The sequence below is a fragment of the Balaenoptera musculus genome, chromosome 5 (assembly GCF_009873245.2).
Source record: "Balaenoptera musculus isolate JJ_BM4_2016_0621 chromosome 5, mBalMus1.pri.v3, whole genome shotgun sequence".
In the NCBI taxonomy this organism is placed as follows: domain Eukaryota; kingdom Metazoa; phylum Chordata; class Mammalia; order Artiodactyla; family Balaenopteridae; genus Balaenoptera; species Balaenoptera musculus.
This window is the reverse complement of record NC_045789.1, coordinates 45,836,364-45,855,640: the sequence shown is the minus strand read 5'-3', so window position 1 is coordinate 45,855,640 and position 19,277 is coordinate 45,836,364. Positions and strand designations below refer to the sequence as shown.

At 33.4% G+C, this 19,277-nt stretch overlaps 1 protein-coding gene across 4 annotated transcripts in view; it reads left to right on the top strand.

The window, feature by feature from the left end:
- Positions 1 to 19,277, top strand: part of BMP2K (BMP2 inducible kinase) — a 125,272-nt gene that overhangs the window by 66,324 nt on the left and 39,671 nt on the right. For all 4 annotated transcript variants that reach the window (XM_036852013.1, XM_036852014.1, XM_036852015.1 and 1 more), the window contains 4 exons: positions 2,080 to 2,161; positions 5,828 to 5,960; positions 15,198 to 15,301; positions 16,739 to 16,818. In XM_036852013.1, coding sequence (XP_036707908.1) covers positions 2,080 to 2,161; positions 5,828 to 5,960; positions 15,198 to 15,301; positions 16,739 to 16,818 — 399 coding nt within the window. The remainder of the gene's footprint in view (positions 1 to 2,079; positions 2,162 to 5,827; positions 5,961 to 15,197; positions 15,302 to 16,738; positions 16,819 to 19,277) is intronic.

The window sequence follows — 19,277 nt, the reverse complement described above, 5'->3', positions numbered from 1 at the left end:
TAATATAAATTTTAGGTATTCCATTAATAGATTTCTTTAAGATATTTCTGTGCCATAGACATTGATTAGTTTATGTCTCATCTAGTTCAATAGGAAATACATTTTACAATGGAAACAAAATTTTCATCTGCATTGTAAACAAATTTATCAAGAAATTTGTTAAATAAGCTATAGTAATTAGTGGAATCATTAAAGGGAGTTTGAAGTTATTGCTGAATTCAGTTAAACATCTGTTTTTATCGATACTGAGGATTTGTACTTCTTAGGAAAAAATTAAATTATTTGAAAACATTAAACTTTTACTTCATATTTAATATTAAGAAGATTGATCTATTAATGCATTGAAAACTATGTGGAAAACTTGTTACTTTATAATATTGTATTGGAAAACTTTCTGGTAGAAATGTAACTCGTATCTGCCTTACGTTTTCTTAATCTTGTACTTTCCATGGTTGCTAGAGTACTATTATAAGGAACTTTCCCTGACTTTTCTGTTTTCTAGTTTTAGAAAATAGTACTGCTTGTAAATCTTAGGTTATCTTAATAAAATGATACAGAATGCAGAAAGATCTGTCAGAATAGAAATTTCTAAGTAGCTGCCTTTTCTAAGTTGCTTTTCTTCACTTCCTGACAAATTCTCAATTGTTTAAGGCTGCCTAGGAGCTTTCATTTGAACTGCAACATATATTTTGAGATAGCTCAAGTAGAGCTGATCTTACTCTGGACCATTTGTATAAAACTATGGTTTTCTAGACTTACATATTTCTACTCAGGAAACAGCCTATGATGATTATGTTAGACTCCATAAAAACAAACTCCTTAGTAAACATATAAATGTCCTGAAGAAACAGAACAATGAATTATTGAATTAGCTTCTTGTGGATATTTGTATATACATATAATTTAAAAAGATTGGGTTGTGATGTATAGTGACAGCTGCAGAATTCTGCTCAAGCATCTTTGACTTGCTAGAAATTTCATTTCTTGCTGCTAAGATCTGAAGTATAGTTAAGGTTCAGCAGAATTGTACACTAGTGATGAATGTAATAAGCTCATGGGTTCTTGTGCTTTGTGGCTCAGTTGAGGAGTTAATGATCTAACCATTTATTCAGTTAACAGGTAATTATTTAGGGCCTACGATGTAGTGGACACTGTTGATGGTGCTACAGTATAGCAGTAAACAAAAAAAATAAAGTCCCGTCCTCATGTAGTTTATATTCTGGTTTCTTAGATCACTCCTCTGTAGTAGTATCATCAGAATGTATCACCCAGTCAGGGTAATTTGGAAAAAGTAAGATGGTAGAATATTGAGCTTTAAGATACTCTGTAAAATGAAACATATAAACACTGAAAATGAATCTTAAATTATGCCATAATATAGGAATTCCTTTGATATTCTAATAATTTCTGCACCACTTTATTCTGTTCATTGAGCACTACTTTATTCTGTTCATAATGGATTTGGAGTTTTTATACTGGTAAATATTTATTCACAGTATCTTTTAATTCCAAATTGCTTATGCTGACAGTCAGTTTTAGAATTGTACTTAATTAGTGTAATTAATAATAGTTAATTATGGCAACGAGATTACTTTTAAAGCAACAATTATAAAAACAAACCTAAAGGAGATTTACTACTGTGTGCAAGGAATTATGTTAGAGTCCATAAAAACAAGCTGCTTAATAAACATAGAAATTAATTTTTTGAGAAGGTGGAAGCTTTACTTTTAAATTAATAGACTAAAATATTTTGATAAGGATATTTTCATAGTCAAATTATATTATTTCATAGAAGAAATTCAAGGAAAACTACGTTTCCCATACGTCACCTTTATTTAAAATTTTTCAATTAAAAATTGTTTTTATCATTATAGATGCAATTGCACTTGTTGAATAAAAATGTGTATAGATGCTTTGTATTGTTTAATCCTTGATGGACTTTTAATGAGCTTTTAAAATAGTATTATTTCTTTATAATGTTATCGAACCTAAAAGTTTTTCGTAGTATTTTATGTAGAAACAATGTAGTATCTGTCTTTTTTTTTATATCTCCACTCCATTTTACTTATTTACTGCCAGGTATACAACTCTGTCATACAGAGCCCCTGAAATGATCAACCTTTATGGAGGGAAACCTATCACCACCAAGGCTGATATCTGGGTAAGGCCAAGAAAGGCTGACATTTTCACTAACCAAATTAACAAAATCTGATTATTTTCCCCCTGTCCTCCGCAAGGTATTTCCTAATAAGTAGCAGAGAGTGGTGGACAGTAAAGCTTCTTCTTCAGAAGAAAAATATTAGCACATATTATCTTCTTGATCCTGAGATGGAAAGCTTAGGTATAAAAAGGCAAATAAAGGATTTCCATATAATGTAACTTTTTACCACAGTATTTTTTAGAATTTAAATTATATATGATTGTTAACATTTTTTTTTGATTTGAGTGCAATTTTGGTTGATCACAGTATGGAAAAGCTGGACATAATTCTTACGTAATATTGTTTATAATTTTCTGGAGTATTTTAGGATCTTTTTAGTGGAAACTAACATGAGTAAAACTTTTTAAAAATTATAAACATACCGTTGACTAACATGTATATATTGAGGTTCTTTATCATTTAGCATCTATATGTGGATTGAATTATTGAGATATATCATGTTTCTATAGAGTTGAACTTTACGTTAGAGTGCCCACACTTCTTTAGAACTTATTTCAGAAGTAAAATGTGTTTGGGCTATATTTAATAAACTAGCAGGAAACTCTATTTTAGATGTGAATTCATTTAAATTTAACAGGTATTTAACCATATCTACCACTAGTGGCTATGTTAGGGATGGAGGAAAAATACTCCTTTGGAAGTAGTTCTAGAATTTCCAAGAAAAGTCATTTATTTTGTTTTAAAACATAATGTTTAGAAAGTAGTCGAGTGTAACATGTGAACCCAAATGAGTATCTTCTTGGTGCCCCTCTCCTGGCCTTCTCTTATAGGGGTTGGGATACCAAGTATTCTTGCAAGATAATAAAAAAAAGAGTATCTATCTATGATTGGTTTTCCTCTGTCTACGTAATATACACTTTTTCACCGATGGTTCTTAAATCTTGTGGTAGTTGAATTTTTGACCGTATACCTAATTTAATCAAACCGTGAATAAGTTTGATTTAGGTAACTTGATACTGCTTACAGATCACCAGCTTGTATGACTCAAATTCCATTCGCTCTTCTCAGCATTAACATTTGACTCATTAAATGGTTTATAGTAAATGGCTTGCAGTATAATGTAGAAAGCAAATTCAGTTGGATCTTAATTTATAAGACGAAGGTATTAATTAGAGGAGGTAATTGTGGAAGTCTTTTCTGGCCTAATTTTGTGACTGATGTTGAAATCCACATTACCTAAAAGCGTATTTCAACAGCAGAGGAAACAACAGACATTATAGCTTGACTGCTGTTTTGAAATCATCAAGGTTTGATTTAAAAAAAAAAAGTATCTAAGAAGGTGATTGCTACCCAATATCTTAACAAAAAGGAGGGAATCTTTTTTTGTTGTTTTCATTTTTCACCAGGCTTCGAATGCATGCCAGGCAGCATACTAAATTGTCAGTGATAAGTTTAAAATTTATACCATTTACAGATTAGTATATGGGACAGTATTTCTATAATGGATAACTTGGTATAGCTGTGGGATGACAAATAGATAACTCAAAGATAAAAAAGAAGCCAGAAAAATAATCAGAAAACAGAATCTGTGTTTATATGCTTGACAGAGTTTTAATTTCCATGATGCCATTTTAATGCTTGTCTTAGCTCAGATGAAATGCTACAACATTTTAGGTGTGAATTCAAGAATACCCAGAAAAAAAATGCTGCTGATTCAGAGGGTTATGATATTGAGGTTAAAGTATTCATTTAGCATATATATTTTGGGGAAAAAATTTTTGTTTTGAAGTTTTCATTGTAGGTTATTTTTATCCTGAGAACTAGGATGCTGATTTTATTGACCAGTAGGAAATTCAGTGAGAGATGCTTCATGTTACCTTTTAATGAGGAAAATTAAAGATGGTGATACTCAGCCTTCAAAATAAAGTCATTCGTTCCCTCCTGTTTCTTCAACAGTTCTCATTGTATCAAATGGATAAAGAGGGAAATGCCTTTGGTGTGAAAAAAAATTAGGACACCTCACTGTGCTCACACTCTGTAAAGCAAGAGTATTTTAGATTTATGTTTTTTAAGTACACTGGCATTGCTATCTAAAATTGTTATCTGGGAACTCCCGCAACAAAAGACACGTTACTAAAGGTTTGATTGACAAGATAAAACTGGCTAAAACGCAGTTTGCCTAACTATCATTTGGGCAGAAGAAAGGTGTAATTTAATGCAGATATTACACCATTAATAATATATTTTTTAGTGCTTTTAAAGAAGACTTACGCTCAATTTGCTGCATAAAAGCTGAAAATATCTTCCTTATAGAAAAAAAGCATTGTAAATTTTTTTAAAGCCACATTGAACTGGTTATTTCTATTCAGAATCTTAATAGTTTTGTTAGTCATATGGTAAATAATCTAGTAATGTTTTTGAACTAATATATTGAAATTTCTAGAGTCTTCAAACTTTTTTCATTGGAAGACTGTTATAGTATTGAAAATAATGTGTTGTAAGTTAATATTGTTGAACTCAGAAAGGTATTTCTGTATATTGTGATCTTCATAGTAGTTATAAAACTAGTGTATTTGTTAATTGGGTTTGCTAAGTTGCTGTGTGGAGAAAATCCAACAAAGGAAAGCTGATTTGCTAATTTTTAGATAGGCCAAATTTCAGTTATGGCTAATGTAATTGTACAGTTACTACTGGATAATTTTATATAATCAATTTAGAATTAGAGTCACCCCTTACACTCATAAGGCTTATAGGTGACACTTCCTGTGACAGCATAATGATTTCTTGAGCAGAAAATCACATTTTATTACTGTGTCTCAGGTTTGAGCTGTTGGCAGTTCAGCTAAAAATTTCCTGTGCTACTTTTCCAGGTGCAATTTGTGTTTTAGGGTGTTTTGTCTTCATTGTCAGCAAGTAGATTTATTGGTGCTCTGATGTCTATGAATCCATGCAAGTGAAGCAGACAGAGCCCTTCCTTTTTGAGTTTTATATAGATTACCCAGGTACAAATATGACTAGTGTAATGTAGAATTAAAATTCTAGGATTATATATAGAAGTAGAGAACTAATTTTTATATTATGTGCTCAGTGAATAACATATTCTGAAATAATGACGTGCTCATGAAATCAGTGAAAATCAGGGAATAATCAGTATTGATGGTTGTCTGCTAAGTTTAACTGTTCTGGTTAACTCGTACTTGGAATCCCAGGATTTTAAAACAGATATTACAGTGAATTTAAAAAAAAATCTGCTCGGAAGAGCCTTGTGCTTACATCGTTGGTTGTTATAGGCTAGTTATGTACTAAATATATATTTTCCTTGTGAAAGAAATAAAGGTGTAATTTTTCTCCCGAAGGGAACCAGCCACTTCTAATTTTAGTTATATCATTCATGATCTAGAGTTCCATGATAACATTAATTCAGCCAGCTAGCCACAGATGTGATAGAAAAATATGGTAATGATACAGTTAAATGCCTTTTTAAAAATTAAGTGCATTAATTTGTTTAAGTTGTAATTTGTGAAAAGATTGATCCAGTATAGAAACATTATTAGGCTTTTATTTCTTTTAATAACATATTTAGTTTTTGGTTTGTGGCTACTTTTTTTTTGTCTTGTGGTTAAGTTGATACTTGAGCTCTGATGATATTCATGCTTTGTTTTACAGGCCCTGGGATGTTTGCTGTATAAACTTTGTTTCTTCACTCTTCCTTTTGGTGAGAGTCAGGTTGCTATCTGTGATGGCAGCTTCACCATCCCAGACAATTCCCGTTACTCCCATAACATACATTGTTTAATAAGTAAGTACTTGGAAAATTTATTAAAAAAATTATAAGATACAGTACTTAGGGCCTGCTGTTTCCATTCCTTTACCTAAACCTAGTCTTTTAATTTCATGTATTATAATTTTATGAAACTATAGTCAAGAAATACATTTAAAAAGATGTTTATAAGACTTCTATAGGAATGAACGCAGATTAATTAATGATTAGTACATGGGTATTTTTAAGCTCTAGATAAGGTTTTATAGAACATAGAGATTATGTAATTAAGGAAACTGGAATTTCTGGAAAAACTTACAGCGTAACATTTAGTTATTCAGTCTTTGAACTTTTGAAATCCAAATATCCAGATCTGTTGCTTCTTTAGATCACAGTATTGCCAATCTTAGATAGTAGTTTATTTGGCCACTCTTTTTAGTATTCCTTATTGATTATAAAATTAGAAAGCAACCTAAGTGTATGTCAGAAGGAGAAATCCTGTGGGCCTTTGATTCCAAAAGAACACCTCAGTTTTCATTACAGCCTCTTTTAAGAATTTTTTCTTCCTTTTTGACAGGTACTGTAATTTAATATTTTATATATGCACATGGTACAGTTTCTGAAAAAGATGATTTGGGGGAGGGAGAGGATCATCAGATATTAAATATGTTAGGAAGTTGCAGTATTTAAACAGCACTGCTCTCTGCACTGTTTCAGTTAAAGTGTTTCTAGCGTTTCTACTCTGTTTTTTCCATTTTAAACATCCTCTGTCATAGCCCCCAGCCACTGAGATCAGTGCAGTAGAAAAGAGGGTCAATGTAAATATATTTGAGGTTTTGTATAATAAAGATAGCAGTTCAACTCAGTGGGGAAAAACAGATGGAAATACAAAACTATATTATCCACTTGTGGATGAAAAATCAGACTGGATCTCTACTTGAAACATTATGCTAAAATTTCAGATAAATCAAAGACTTAAATGTAAAAAATAAAACATAAATGTACTTGAAGAAAATAGGTCTGAATTTATTTATAACACTGGAATAAGTAATGTGTAAACTAGGCTTTTTAATCTCAGGACATAGAAAAGATGAATCCATTGACATATAAATTTAAGCCATTAAAAGTTCCCCGAAACCATGAACCCAAGCATAAAGTCAAATGATAAACTGGAAAAAAAAATTTATTACACACTTGACAATTGGCTAACTTTTGTAATTTATGTTACACATTTGACAATTGGCTAACTCATGTAACTCAAAAAGAAAAGGGCAAACACTCCAGAAGAAAAATAATCAAAAGAAAATGGAGCCTAAAAGGATATCTAGCTTTACTTTGCAAACTTATTTAAAGCATGATCTTTTTGTTTCTTTAATGTGGATTTGCTCATACATGTTGGAAACTAGAGAATTATGTCAGTTGAACACAAAAATTACATTGCTTCACGTGGAATGCTTTTCCTAGGCGAGGGGAGGCAGGGCAGGGGTGGGGGAGCTGGTGTTACAACTTGTAGGGGAAGGAAGTAGCCTTGAGCTTGGCTGCTGCACTGCCAGCTTGTAGACTTTCCACTCTAACTGGAGAACATTAATATGAATGCTTGTACCTGAGGTTTCCTTCCCAGAGAGGTCTACCTCTCAGCTTTTGTGTGACTCTCTACCAGCGGATGGCCTCCTGACTAGCACCCGCGCTGGCTCGGAACTGCACTTTTATCTTACTGGTTGAGACCCTCCTAGTCTTATTTTGACGTGTTTTTATGTCCTCGTGGCAGCTTTCAGCCAAATTAAGCTACCTGCCTGGTCAGCCCAAGTTACCTTCCCAGATACCAATTAATGTTTTTGTCAGTGTTCTGGTGACAGAGCCGTATAGTTTTTTTTTTCAGTGGTTTGTCCCAGCTCTCTTTTCCTCATTAGCCCTGTTATTTTTAGCCTGCCATTTTGCAGAATGTGAATTTTTTTTGGAGAGCAAACATACTTCAGAGTATATTTGAATAAACTTCATACCCATGAGCTGCTCTGTCTTATCCAGTTGCTTTCTTCCTTCGTTGTCCAAAAATTAGGGCATCAAAAGCATGGAAAAAACTCATTAATTGGAATGCTCAAAAAATAGATGGAGGAATTTACTCTGGCTGTTGAGTGTTCTGGCTAATTGAAGTTTAACCTTTTATTGAAGCCTTTGTTGTAAATCATTGTATCTGTGGCACTGTTTTGTTGTTAAGTATAATGCTTTAATCACAACTGGGCTGAGGATTTTATTGAGGATCTTGAAGTGTCTTAGCAACTCAGTATCCTCATTGGACAAAACTGTATGAGAGACTGGACAGTATATACCCTGATTCATGATTTAATTTGCTTATAGTGATGAGATCTTATTTTTTTGTTTTGTTTTTTGATAGTTACAACAAGAAATTTCTGGTTTATTTGCCAGCTATAAATGAGAGATTTTCAGTATTTGATTCAGAATGCAACACAGTGTAGATTCTAAGAGATCCAATCATTTCCAATCTTCCCTCTTGCCACAGCCAGTTTATATCTCAGGTTTATAAGTCCTGCTTAAACTTCAGACACAGGCTCCAGTACACTAACTCTGCAACTTAGGATTAGGTTCTCATTTGAGTAGACTGATAAATCACATACCAGCTACAGCTCCTACAGCCTGTAGGGATGGGATGGGATTCTGTTTCACATGTGAGGCTTCTTTCCATTTAAGATCTTATTTTCTTGTGTTAGGTTTGTTTGTTTTCCTTCTCTGTGTATGCGTTTGGGTATATGTGTTTGTGTATAGTCGGAAGGTAGAAAAGCTAAACACTGCAGACAGTTTTAGGATCTAATTGGACTCTAGTTCATTGATGCTTTACTGGGCATCATATGCTTGCTTTATTTTTCAATAAATGTACAGATTTTAGGTTTTATCAATGTTAGTATAAATTCGACCATGTATTAATTTCTTTGAACTGATTTCTCAGAGCTAGGCAGAAATAAAAAAACAAGGTTGAATAAAATAAAAACACTCAAGTAAATGTTGGTATTTTATCTCCTGTCAAAGGGCTTTTGTGGGCTTTACTTTTTAAATATTGTCTTGAGTAGTAAAAGCTTAATAACAAAGTAGAGATTTTTTAAAACCCGAACATACTTATCTATAATGCAGTGGTCTTTAGAAAACATTTAGATTCTTTGCAATTTTATTGTTTACATTTTTCACATGTGACCTTGCCTGTTTCTCACCATCCTATTTAGGTTTCTCTGTCTGCTTTTATAATAAACTAATTGGTGATTTACATTGCTTTCAAGTAAATTCTACCTTCAGAAACCAGAAACTACCTAGCTGTGCTCATAGTTTTTGAAAGTGAAGCTTTTTATTGCCAACTGTCTATTCATACAATGTAGTTGTCCCACATTTCTTTATAAGATAAAGCATTTAAAAAAATATATCTTCTTAGTATGAATAGATTTACTAATGCCGTTTACATCTATTTTATATGATTCAAGATTTTTGAAAATGAAATAGGCATGCTTAATCTTTGTTAAAACTGTATGGTTTGTGGTTATATAAGTATTTGAATATACTTTTGATTATCACCAGTTTGGTCAAGGGTAGTTATTATTATTTATATAATAATATTTAATAAATTAATGATAATAATTGTTAATTATATTAACTACTGTCCACAAAGCTCAGTTTATTAACTTTCTGCAGACTTTACTTCTTAAAAGTAGCAATTATTTAGAATTTTTCTTCTTAGCTTCTGTTAACTTTTCCAATAGACAAGTAATGGAGATGGATTGGGGAGGGCAATGAGGAGAGAAGCACTTTCCATTTTTGGATCTAAGAGTTGAAAAGAACTTAGAGAATATTTAGAGGAGAATGAGAAGCATAACTAACGGGATTACTGAATAGTTTTGAAGAGTGAACAGAAGGCTGGTTGCTTCACCTTTCTTTTAGCTTCTGTTATGGTGGTTAAGGAAGTACACGTGGAGATTAAGAGCAATTTGGCCTTCGGAGCCAAATGGCCTAGGCTTGCATCTGCTCTGTCACTTATTTGGTACAGAATACGGGGCAGCTCCATTTATTTCAGTTTGATTTCTAAAATGAGCATATTAAATTACCTGCCTCTTAAGGTTATTGTGAAAATTAAATGAATTATGAGAAGTGCTTCTTAGTATGTGTGAGTACTCAGAAAGAGATGGCCTTTAATGCTACTATCATTATTACTACTATAGCTCCCACTACCACTACTACTGATGTCATTATAATTCTTCCTGAGCTAACCTAATTTTTGATTTTCTGGGTGGGGGTCAGGGCATCTGCTGTCAGATACTAAGTAGGATGTACTTTCCCTGCAGAGATTTCTTTGGATGCTTTGAAGCCAAACTTGGTTTTTCAGGTTAAGGTTGGATATCAAAGGTTTACCATAATTTATCATATATTCCAGAATATACTGTTAAATATAACTACTAAGATTAATTTTCTTACCTCTTAACTTTGTGCAGTGAAATAGTGATATATAATATATAATGAACCAGTCTGTTCTCTGTATCTGTCTTTTTTGTTTTTTGTTTTTTTAAGTGAGATCATATGGTGTTTGTTGTCTGTCAGTTTCACTTAGCATAATGCCCTCACATTCATTCATGTTGTTGCAGATGGCAAGATTTCCTTCTCTTTTTTTAATGACTGAGTAATATTCCATGGTGTGTGTGTGTGTGTGTGTGTGTGTGTGTGTGTGTGTGTGTGTATGCCTCTCATTTTCTTTATCCATTCATCCATTGATGGATACTTAGGTTGCTTCCATATCTTGGCTTTTGTAAATAATGCTGCAGTGAACACAGGGGAGCAGATATCTTTTTGAGTTAGTGTTTTTGTTTCCTTCAGATACATACTCAGAAGGAGAATTGATGGATTATGTGGTATTGTATTTTCAACTTTTTGAAAGACCTCTGTACTGTTTACCACAGTAGCTGTACCAATTTACATTCCCACCAGCATTGCACAAGGGTTCCCTTTTCTCTACATTCTACCAACACTTGTTATTTCTTGTTGTTTTGATAATAAATAAATTTATTTTAATACCTGTTTTCTGTGGGAAGCCAGGAGCTTGCTTATTTAAATAACACTTAAAATTTATTATGGATGTTAAAAAATACATACAAATATAGGCAGAACAGTGCAGTGGTTTATCATGTACCTGCTACCCAGCTTCAGTGATTTTCAACTCATGGCCAATCTTTCTTCATTTATGCTCTTCACCCACTGTCTTCCTGTATATTTTTTTGCTGAAGAAAATCTCAGATATTTTAATGTACCTTTGAAAAGAAATCAGATTAAGATAGGGTTTCCTTGAAGGTTTTCAGTCATTGGCTCTGGGTTACCATTTGGGGAGATGTAAAGAGAGGGCTGTGATCAATAACTTGTAGGAACAGCTACCAGGGCTATCCCAAATATACTATCCTGGCATATTTATAGTGCCGTTTAGTCTTTACATTATGGTTGAACACATTTATTATTAGCTGTGAAATTTGGTTTCATTTCAGCAGTCCATAGAATAAGGTCTGTAGAACATCTTTGCCTAATATGTAAGTTTCTATACTACTTTCCATAGGTCAACAGACAAAAATAACAAGTTAATTCTTGAAGTATTTATGATTGCAAAATTAGAGTGGGTATTTCTCTTTTCAGGTAAATTACTGTAAGTGTAGTAACTGGAAGTCTGCGGGAGAGAAAAAGTGTCTTTGTGGAAGGAAACAATGTTAACAAATTTTAAGCAGGAACATTCTTTTGAGACCTCTGTCCAAAGTATTTTCCTATTAAATTTGTTGAGCTGTGAGATTAGAGATGCTGGTTTAACTTTTACTTAGGACCCGGTATGGATCCCTCATTTTATGTAACTTGAATGGAAACTACTTCATTGAATTTTCGGTGTGCGTCCTCGATGTAACCGTAGGTTAACTTGGCCACTGCTATGCTGCAGCAGCCGCTGCTTCTTCAGCTGCTCTTTTTGCTGGAATACGCAGGGATGGTGTACTTTCCTTTGCAAAATTAGAATAAGCATAATTAATTCAGCTGCCTTGGGCAAGTGGTTTTTTTTTTTTTAATTTATTTATATTATTTATTTATTTTTGGCTGCGTTGGGTCTTTGTTGCTGCGCGTGGGCTTTCTCTAGTTGTGGTGAGCGGGGGCTACTCTTCGTTGACTTTGAGAAGCACAGGGTTCTCACTGCAGTGGCTTCTCTTGTTGCGGAGCACGGGCTCTAGGCATGTGGGCTTCAGTAGTTGTGGCTCGCGGGCTCTAGAGCGCAGGCTCAGTAGTTGTGGCGCACGGGCTTAGTTGCTCTGCGGCATGTGGGATCTTCCAGGACCAGGGATTGAACCTGTGTTCCCTGCATTGGCAGGCGGATTCTTAACCACCAGGCCACCAGGGAAGCCCTGGCAAGTGGTTTTTATCAGGTAGTCTGGTACATCAGTTGGAAATACTGTGGTGGTTTAGTCATATGCTACCTTCAGTGCTGAGACAGTTTCGCGTTCTTAGGTTGAATTAGTGATATTTATGTCAATAGAAGGAGTCACACAAGTAAGAGGAGCAAAGTACCCTTCCATTTCTATATGGCTTACTTTTTAAAAGTCGATTTTATATTTACAGTAGAAGCAAGCTTAATGGGAATGGTCTTGTGCTGACTCACATGATCATATTAAGTTGGGTAAACAAGGGTGTATTCTAGCTTCTCTGTCTTTTTTTTTAAAAACTTAAGTACTTGATTCACTTTTGGATGAACTAGACACATGTATTCCTTAATCCACCCCTTCTCCTCAGGAGCATATTTCTATAGATGATATGGTTTTATTGTCATGAAGTAGGAGTTAATAAAACACTAGACTTGAGGTTTAATTATTGTGAGAGAAAATGGCTTTGGATCAACTACTTAAAAATTGAAATTGTCATTTTTTGGTAGATATGCTCCAGTGTTTAGCTGGATTAGGACTGATACCTCTACACTCCAGATTACATCATTCAGTAATCTAGGAGTACATTTTGCAATCCATTCTTTTGGCGAGTTTGGAAAATTACATTATTAAGTGCGTTAACAATGCCTTATTGAGATTTTTTCTTTTTCTTTTTAAATGGCTGATAAGCTTTAATATAAAAATATTCAGAAATAAAAATGTAACCATGTTCTACTGTGGGTTTCAGCCTGTTCATACTTTGAATTTAGAACCAAATTAGAGATGGGGCACAGGATCTCATTAGATAAAATGACAAAGCAGATTGCAGAATGGACTCCGAAGCCAAATGGGCCTATTAATGCATATACAACCCCCAAATATACTCTCACAGAGTCATAGACAATGTTGGAAAACCATGGACTTCCTCCACAGAAGTAGGCCACTTGCAAAACCTGGTTCTGTAGAGAACATACATGTCCTGAGAATAAACTGTTGAAAGAAAGAGCAGCAGAGATGGACACGTGTGGGTACTAATTTCTTTTTTTCTAGTCTAAATTAGACAAATCACTGTCTTTCCCTTGGAGAGGAATGTATTATACTAATAGAGGGAGGTCACTAGCACAGTGGTTTTCAAACTGCTTGACAGTTATCCATGATAAAAAATACATTTTATATATACATACACATAAAACAAGTTTCTTGAAACATTGCTTATACTACAGTAATGCACTCTAATATTTTCTATTCTACTTTACTAAAATAAATGCTAGTCATGACCTTTTAGGCTGATTTTATGTCACATAAATGGTATCAGTACAGTTCGACAAACTAAAGTGCCTCCAGGAGATGTATGTATTCCCACATGGAAACATGAGCCAGGGGAGTTAGAGATCCTTTTGTTTGCTTATAAGATGTTATCAGTTCTACCCACATTGGTAAAAGTCTGTTTAAATTTATCCCCATATCATGTACTGTTGTTACTTTTAAAACATGTAGTATCTGTTGGTATCAAGATAAAATATAACTTTGGAGGATGAAATAAACCTTGTAGATTTTTCAGATCTTTTCTGGATTTGAATGAAGTTGAATATACATTAATAAATATTAGAATTAAATGTTCTGAGTTATTTCTAACAATGGTGATACAATAGTAAAATATCAATTTTATAAGTGATATCTGTTAGCCTTTTTAAGTATATAAAATCAAGTGATGTGCAGAATATAATAAAACTGAGTTCAGAATCTCCCAAATAAATTTTTGTTTGTGCTTAGTGTCACTTGCCAAACAACCATGTTTTTAGCAAATAAATTTATCATGCTGTTGGAGATGCATTACACATTGTTTGTTCAAATATTACTTAAGTTTGAAAGGTAGATTTAATTCATTTTGATTTATAATTTTAATTTAGCTGTTTATATACCTTGATATCTCTGTATATAATTTTGTTAGTGAATTTTAGAATATTATCTAATTAATGCTATAAATTTTACATTGCAAATAGGTTTAAAAATGATTTGAATCAGATAAGAACTTAGAGTTAATCAATGATGCAGCATTAGAATATGAAGAATGCTTTAACAAAATATGGATTTTTTAGATATATAATTGAGTATAAATGTCAGCCTTCTTGTGAAATTGTAAATTAACAAGTAGTTCAAGAAATTGACAAGTGGTAGTGGTCATTTTGGTTAGAAAAAAGGTCAGGCCTTTCAAGCAATGCTGTAGGGTTGGTGTGAAATCTGTTCATAATAGAACCATAAAATTATGCTTATACTTCTGAACATGATGTGGATAGCATGTTGAAATACAGAACTGTGATGAATATTGCTATCATCAGCATGGGGAAAAAGCATGTTTTAGGAAAATTATAGTGCCTATTCCTTTTTGTACTGTACTACTTTGTTAAACAGATTATAATGCATATAATTTAGTCTTCTCTTAATGATTTAGGAGCACTTAAAAATTAGTAGAGGTATTTTAGATAATTGTGAAAATAAGGACCCCTACTACAGCCCTGGAACTTTTTTGGATAATTCCCCAGTGTTTACTAAACTCACTTTTTCTTTTGCGTTAGGGTCCCAGAAAAATATTCATATTTGTCGTTCATACTTTCAGTGCAGAACTGTTCTAGGACTGATTTGTCTTTAGTTTGGGATAATGTATAAAATAGCAATTCTAATGTTTTCTATACACGTTAACAAAGTTTGCTGGAATCATCACTGCTCTTAGAATGGAAATATATATATAATATATGTATATATATATTTATTTTATCCTTTTAATGTACCCCTAATTGCTTCCGTGTTCAATGAAACGTCTTAACATTTTGATCTTTTCTTGCAGGGTTCATGCTTGAACCGGATCCAGAATGTAGACCTGATATATTTCAAGTGTCATATTTTGCATTTAAATTTGCCAAAAAGGATTGTCCAGTCTCCAACATCAATGTAAGTAGTTTTGCAAGTAGGATATTAATTTAAAATCCATTTTATCTGTGTGGATATATATACTTTCAGAGTTACTTGTTTCAAGACAAGTGGTCTCATAGTATGTTTGTGATTAGTATTTTTGATACAAAGCTGCAGTTGCCAAACTACGTACTATGGTGCTCTGGGGAGCTACAGTGGACTTGAGGGCACTGCAGGATATTTTGCATATTTGAGGGAAACGCAGTGACCTCTGTCTGATACAGCACAAACTACTATTATTAAGTTGTTTGGGCCTAACTGTTGAAGAAACAGGACTGTTAGATTTTTGGGGAGCAGGTTGGGGCCGGGGTGTCATGAAAAATTACTGAGACACTGAGCACTCTAAAGTTTGGTTACCTTTGGCATAAAGAGCATCGGCGGCATTGTAAATGCAGAGAACTGGGTTCAGTTCTGTCTTTATCAGTGACTGATTTTGTATATTTTGGGGAGTTACTTAATAGTTTGTTACTTTTTCTGTAGAACAGGGATAGTAATTATGAGGATTAGAAATAATAAATGTAAACCCAGTGTCTAGGGCAGGGAAGCTGAGTTGGTAATAGCTATCACCATGCAAAGGCTTTGAATTGTATCTGGTGTCTGCATACTGTACTTAACTACATCAGATTAACAGTATATGGCGAGTCTGCTAATTTTAATAAAAGTCTAGAACCATCAGTGATTTTTAAGCTGTTCTCAACATTGTGAAGATCATTCTGGCCTGACTTGTTCTTATAGGTTTCTTTTGTGTATAACTTAATCCACCCCACTGAGAAAAAAGAAGGAATTTGGTACCTTTTCCTTTTTGTTTCTTGAAGTTCTTACTATGTCAATATAATATATTCTCGGTTGAAGCTGAAAGTCATTACTAACATTCTAGTAATGAAAGTAGCTTTATTTGACATTTGCCTGGATTTTTGGCTTTTCACTCAGCAAACATTTATTGAGTACTTACTATAAGCCAGACATTATAGAGGATAAACAAATGAGTGAAGCCTCCGCTCTTGTTTTCTAGACTTGACAAGCAGTGTCATGAAAATTGCCTGCAGTATGTAAAACAACACTGTATTCATGTGCTTGGTGTTTTGCTTCTTCTTCCAAAGAGTATGAAATAGTCATTGATTTACGAGTGTAATATAATCCTTTATACCCAAGATTTACCCATTTGTAAAGTGGATATAATGATGTTGTTCTGTTTTTTTTCCAAGGGTTTCTGTGGAACACAAATATGAAAGTGACATTTGTATAACATGCACTGATACTTGCAAATATATGTGAACAATTTATAGATATCTGAGGTGAAGAGATTGTCTCAGAGACAATACTTTTAAAATTTAAGAATGTATCCGTAGTATTTAAGTAAAGCTTTCTGCAATTGAAATGAAAACTAAAATGAAAAGTTTTATTTTTTCTTCCAAGAATTCTCCTATTCCTTCAGCTCTTCCTGAACCGATGACTGCTAGTGAAGCAGCTTCTAGGAAAAGCCAAATAAAAGCCAGGTAGGCAAAACTATGCTGAAATTTGAAAAGGCATTTAAAAAAAAAGAGGACAGTTCTTGTTTTTAATCCTAGCAAGTGTCATTCATTAAATATCATCTTCACCCACAAAAAATGTCGTATTCCTTATTGCAAGTACAGAATAAGCTTTTTTATATGATATAACAGGGTTTGACAGCAGTTGCGCTTGAACTGCTCTCTCTCAGCAATCACGAAGTGATTGTGTAACTGGTGATGTTACACTGGGTCCTTTTACAGGGGGGAGTTGTCATTTCATCACATGGCAACTAATTTAGGAGATTTTATGTTTTACTTAATAGCTAGTATGACTTTTTTTTAATATACTGAAAGAAAAAATAGCTATGTATAATTTATAATGAGTGGTTATAATGGTAATACTTTTAAGACTGATAAAGAAATATAATGTTTTAAATAATTTTTATAGTTCTTTACTACATTAATGTTTGATACAAATTACATAGGTTAAGACCTAAATCTGACTAATGATTGAATTAATGACTGATTTTTCTTTTTCTCATGCTTTTTTTTTTTTTTAGTTTAAAAGTTAATAAGCGGGACTGTATTTTAGATTATCAGGCAGGCATAATATTACATTTGGGGAGATTTCTTGGTCACAGTTTTTTGTATTATATTTTACTTATGCAAAGTATTTTATTTGACATAAAATACATAAAAAATATTTGTCACGCACTTGTTACATGCAAGATACAGATACTGAGTCCACAAAGAAAAAGCAGCAGTGTTTATTTCCAAGGAGTTCTGATCCAAATGAAGATAGACGGGTGAACAGTCACACCTTGATAGGTATCAGGCAGCTCTGAAGGTGGAGGAAGGGAAAGAAGACAAGGAGCACAGGAAGAATCCGGTGGGAGTTGCTGGGCTCTTTCTTGAAGGATGAATAGTCTAGTCACTTGGAATGATGGGCAGTGAAACCATAGCAGGCAAACATTGCCGGTGAGGACAGCCTTTGTGAAACTACGAGGCTGGGGCACATACACAGGAGTGGTGGGAAATGAAGCTGAGGAGGGGTAGGCAAATATCAGTCATGAGCAACTTTGTTTATATGTCATGCTGAGAAATTTGGATTTTGGCCTTTAGGCCGGTGAATTTTCAACTTTGCAGTCAGTTTTGCTATTTGGAACTTGGTTGTCAGGTGTGTTATAAATAATCTGTTATTTGTAAATTATTGAAATACCACTTGAGAATGACTTAGTTTTTTAAAAAAAATATGGCATCACTCTAAAAACATTATCTTCATTCACTTAAATTTAAAATACTCTTTTGAGTAAGAGACGAAGGAGTAATGTGACATCTAACTTGCAGGAATCCAGCCTGACTGACTGTCTTACCCATGACATAGCTGTAGTTAGCAACTGCTGTTATAGTTGAGTGGTCATTATGAATTATTGTAGGACTTGTCAGTTGAATTTTATTGTTACTTGTATTTTAAAATAATTATTTTGTTAATGATTAAATCTTTAAGAAAGTAGATACAAATTTTTAAAAAAGCATGAGTCAACTGAACAGTAATGCTCTGAATATCTTTTCACCATGACGCAAGTTACAGCTATACAATTCTAAGGAAATGAAATAGTTAATGAAATAGTTAACTAAAATTCACAGTGCTATTCATAGTATGTTAAATCTATACATTATGTATATTAAAAAAATAGGGTTCATTGGTGCTTATTGGTCAATAATATAAGTTTACTTTTTATTGATAGTATCAGTAAAGAAGTTGAAAAATTCTAAATGTTAAAAAGTTGAAAATCTTTTTTTTTTTTTTTTTTTCCATGTAAAAGGCATATTTCCAGAGAGGGGAGGAGGGGGAATCTTTAAATAGCCAGTATCATTATTAACATGTTTTAAAGCTTTTATGAATATTATCTGCCTGCCCTGCCTTCAATCCGTGGCACTTTTTGTTTCACTTCTTAAAAGCCCCCATCCACCTCCCCAAAATTTGCATCTGCTCTTGGGACTGTTACACATGTGAAGCTTATGTGATTTATATCTTAAAGATGGAAGGGTTGAGAATCACTGTCCTGGCAGAAGGAAACACTGAAGGATTTTAAGAGAAGAGAGTGTTTGTATTTTAGGAAGATTGTTCAGGCTAGTCAGCAGAAAAGAGAAGAAAGGAAGCAAAAAACCAGCTCTGTGTCTGCTACGATAGTGCAAAGGAAGCTGCGTAGCAGTGTTGATATCAGTAGTTACTCGTTCTTTCATTTTAGTTAAGTTTGTATTTTCACTTTGCCAAATCTGTCCAGGCATTCTCCTCCCATTTCTTCATAGACTGCTTACTTTCTTTTACTGTCTGATGAAATCATATTTATGTTTAACCTCCAGTTCTCACCTGAGCCTTCTCTAGCCAAGTTAGGTTAAAGGTAAAATTACTCCTCCATGAAACTCTTGACAGTACTAGCTTAGCGCTGGTTACTTTTTCT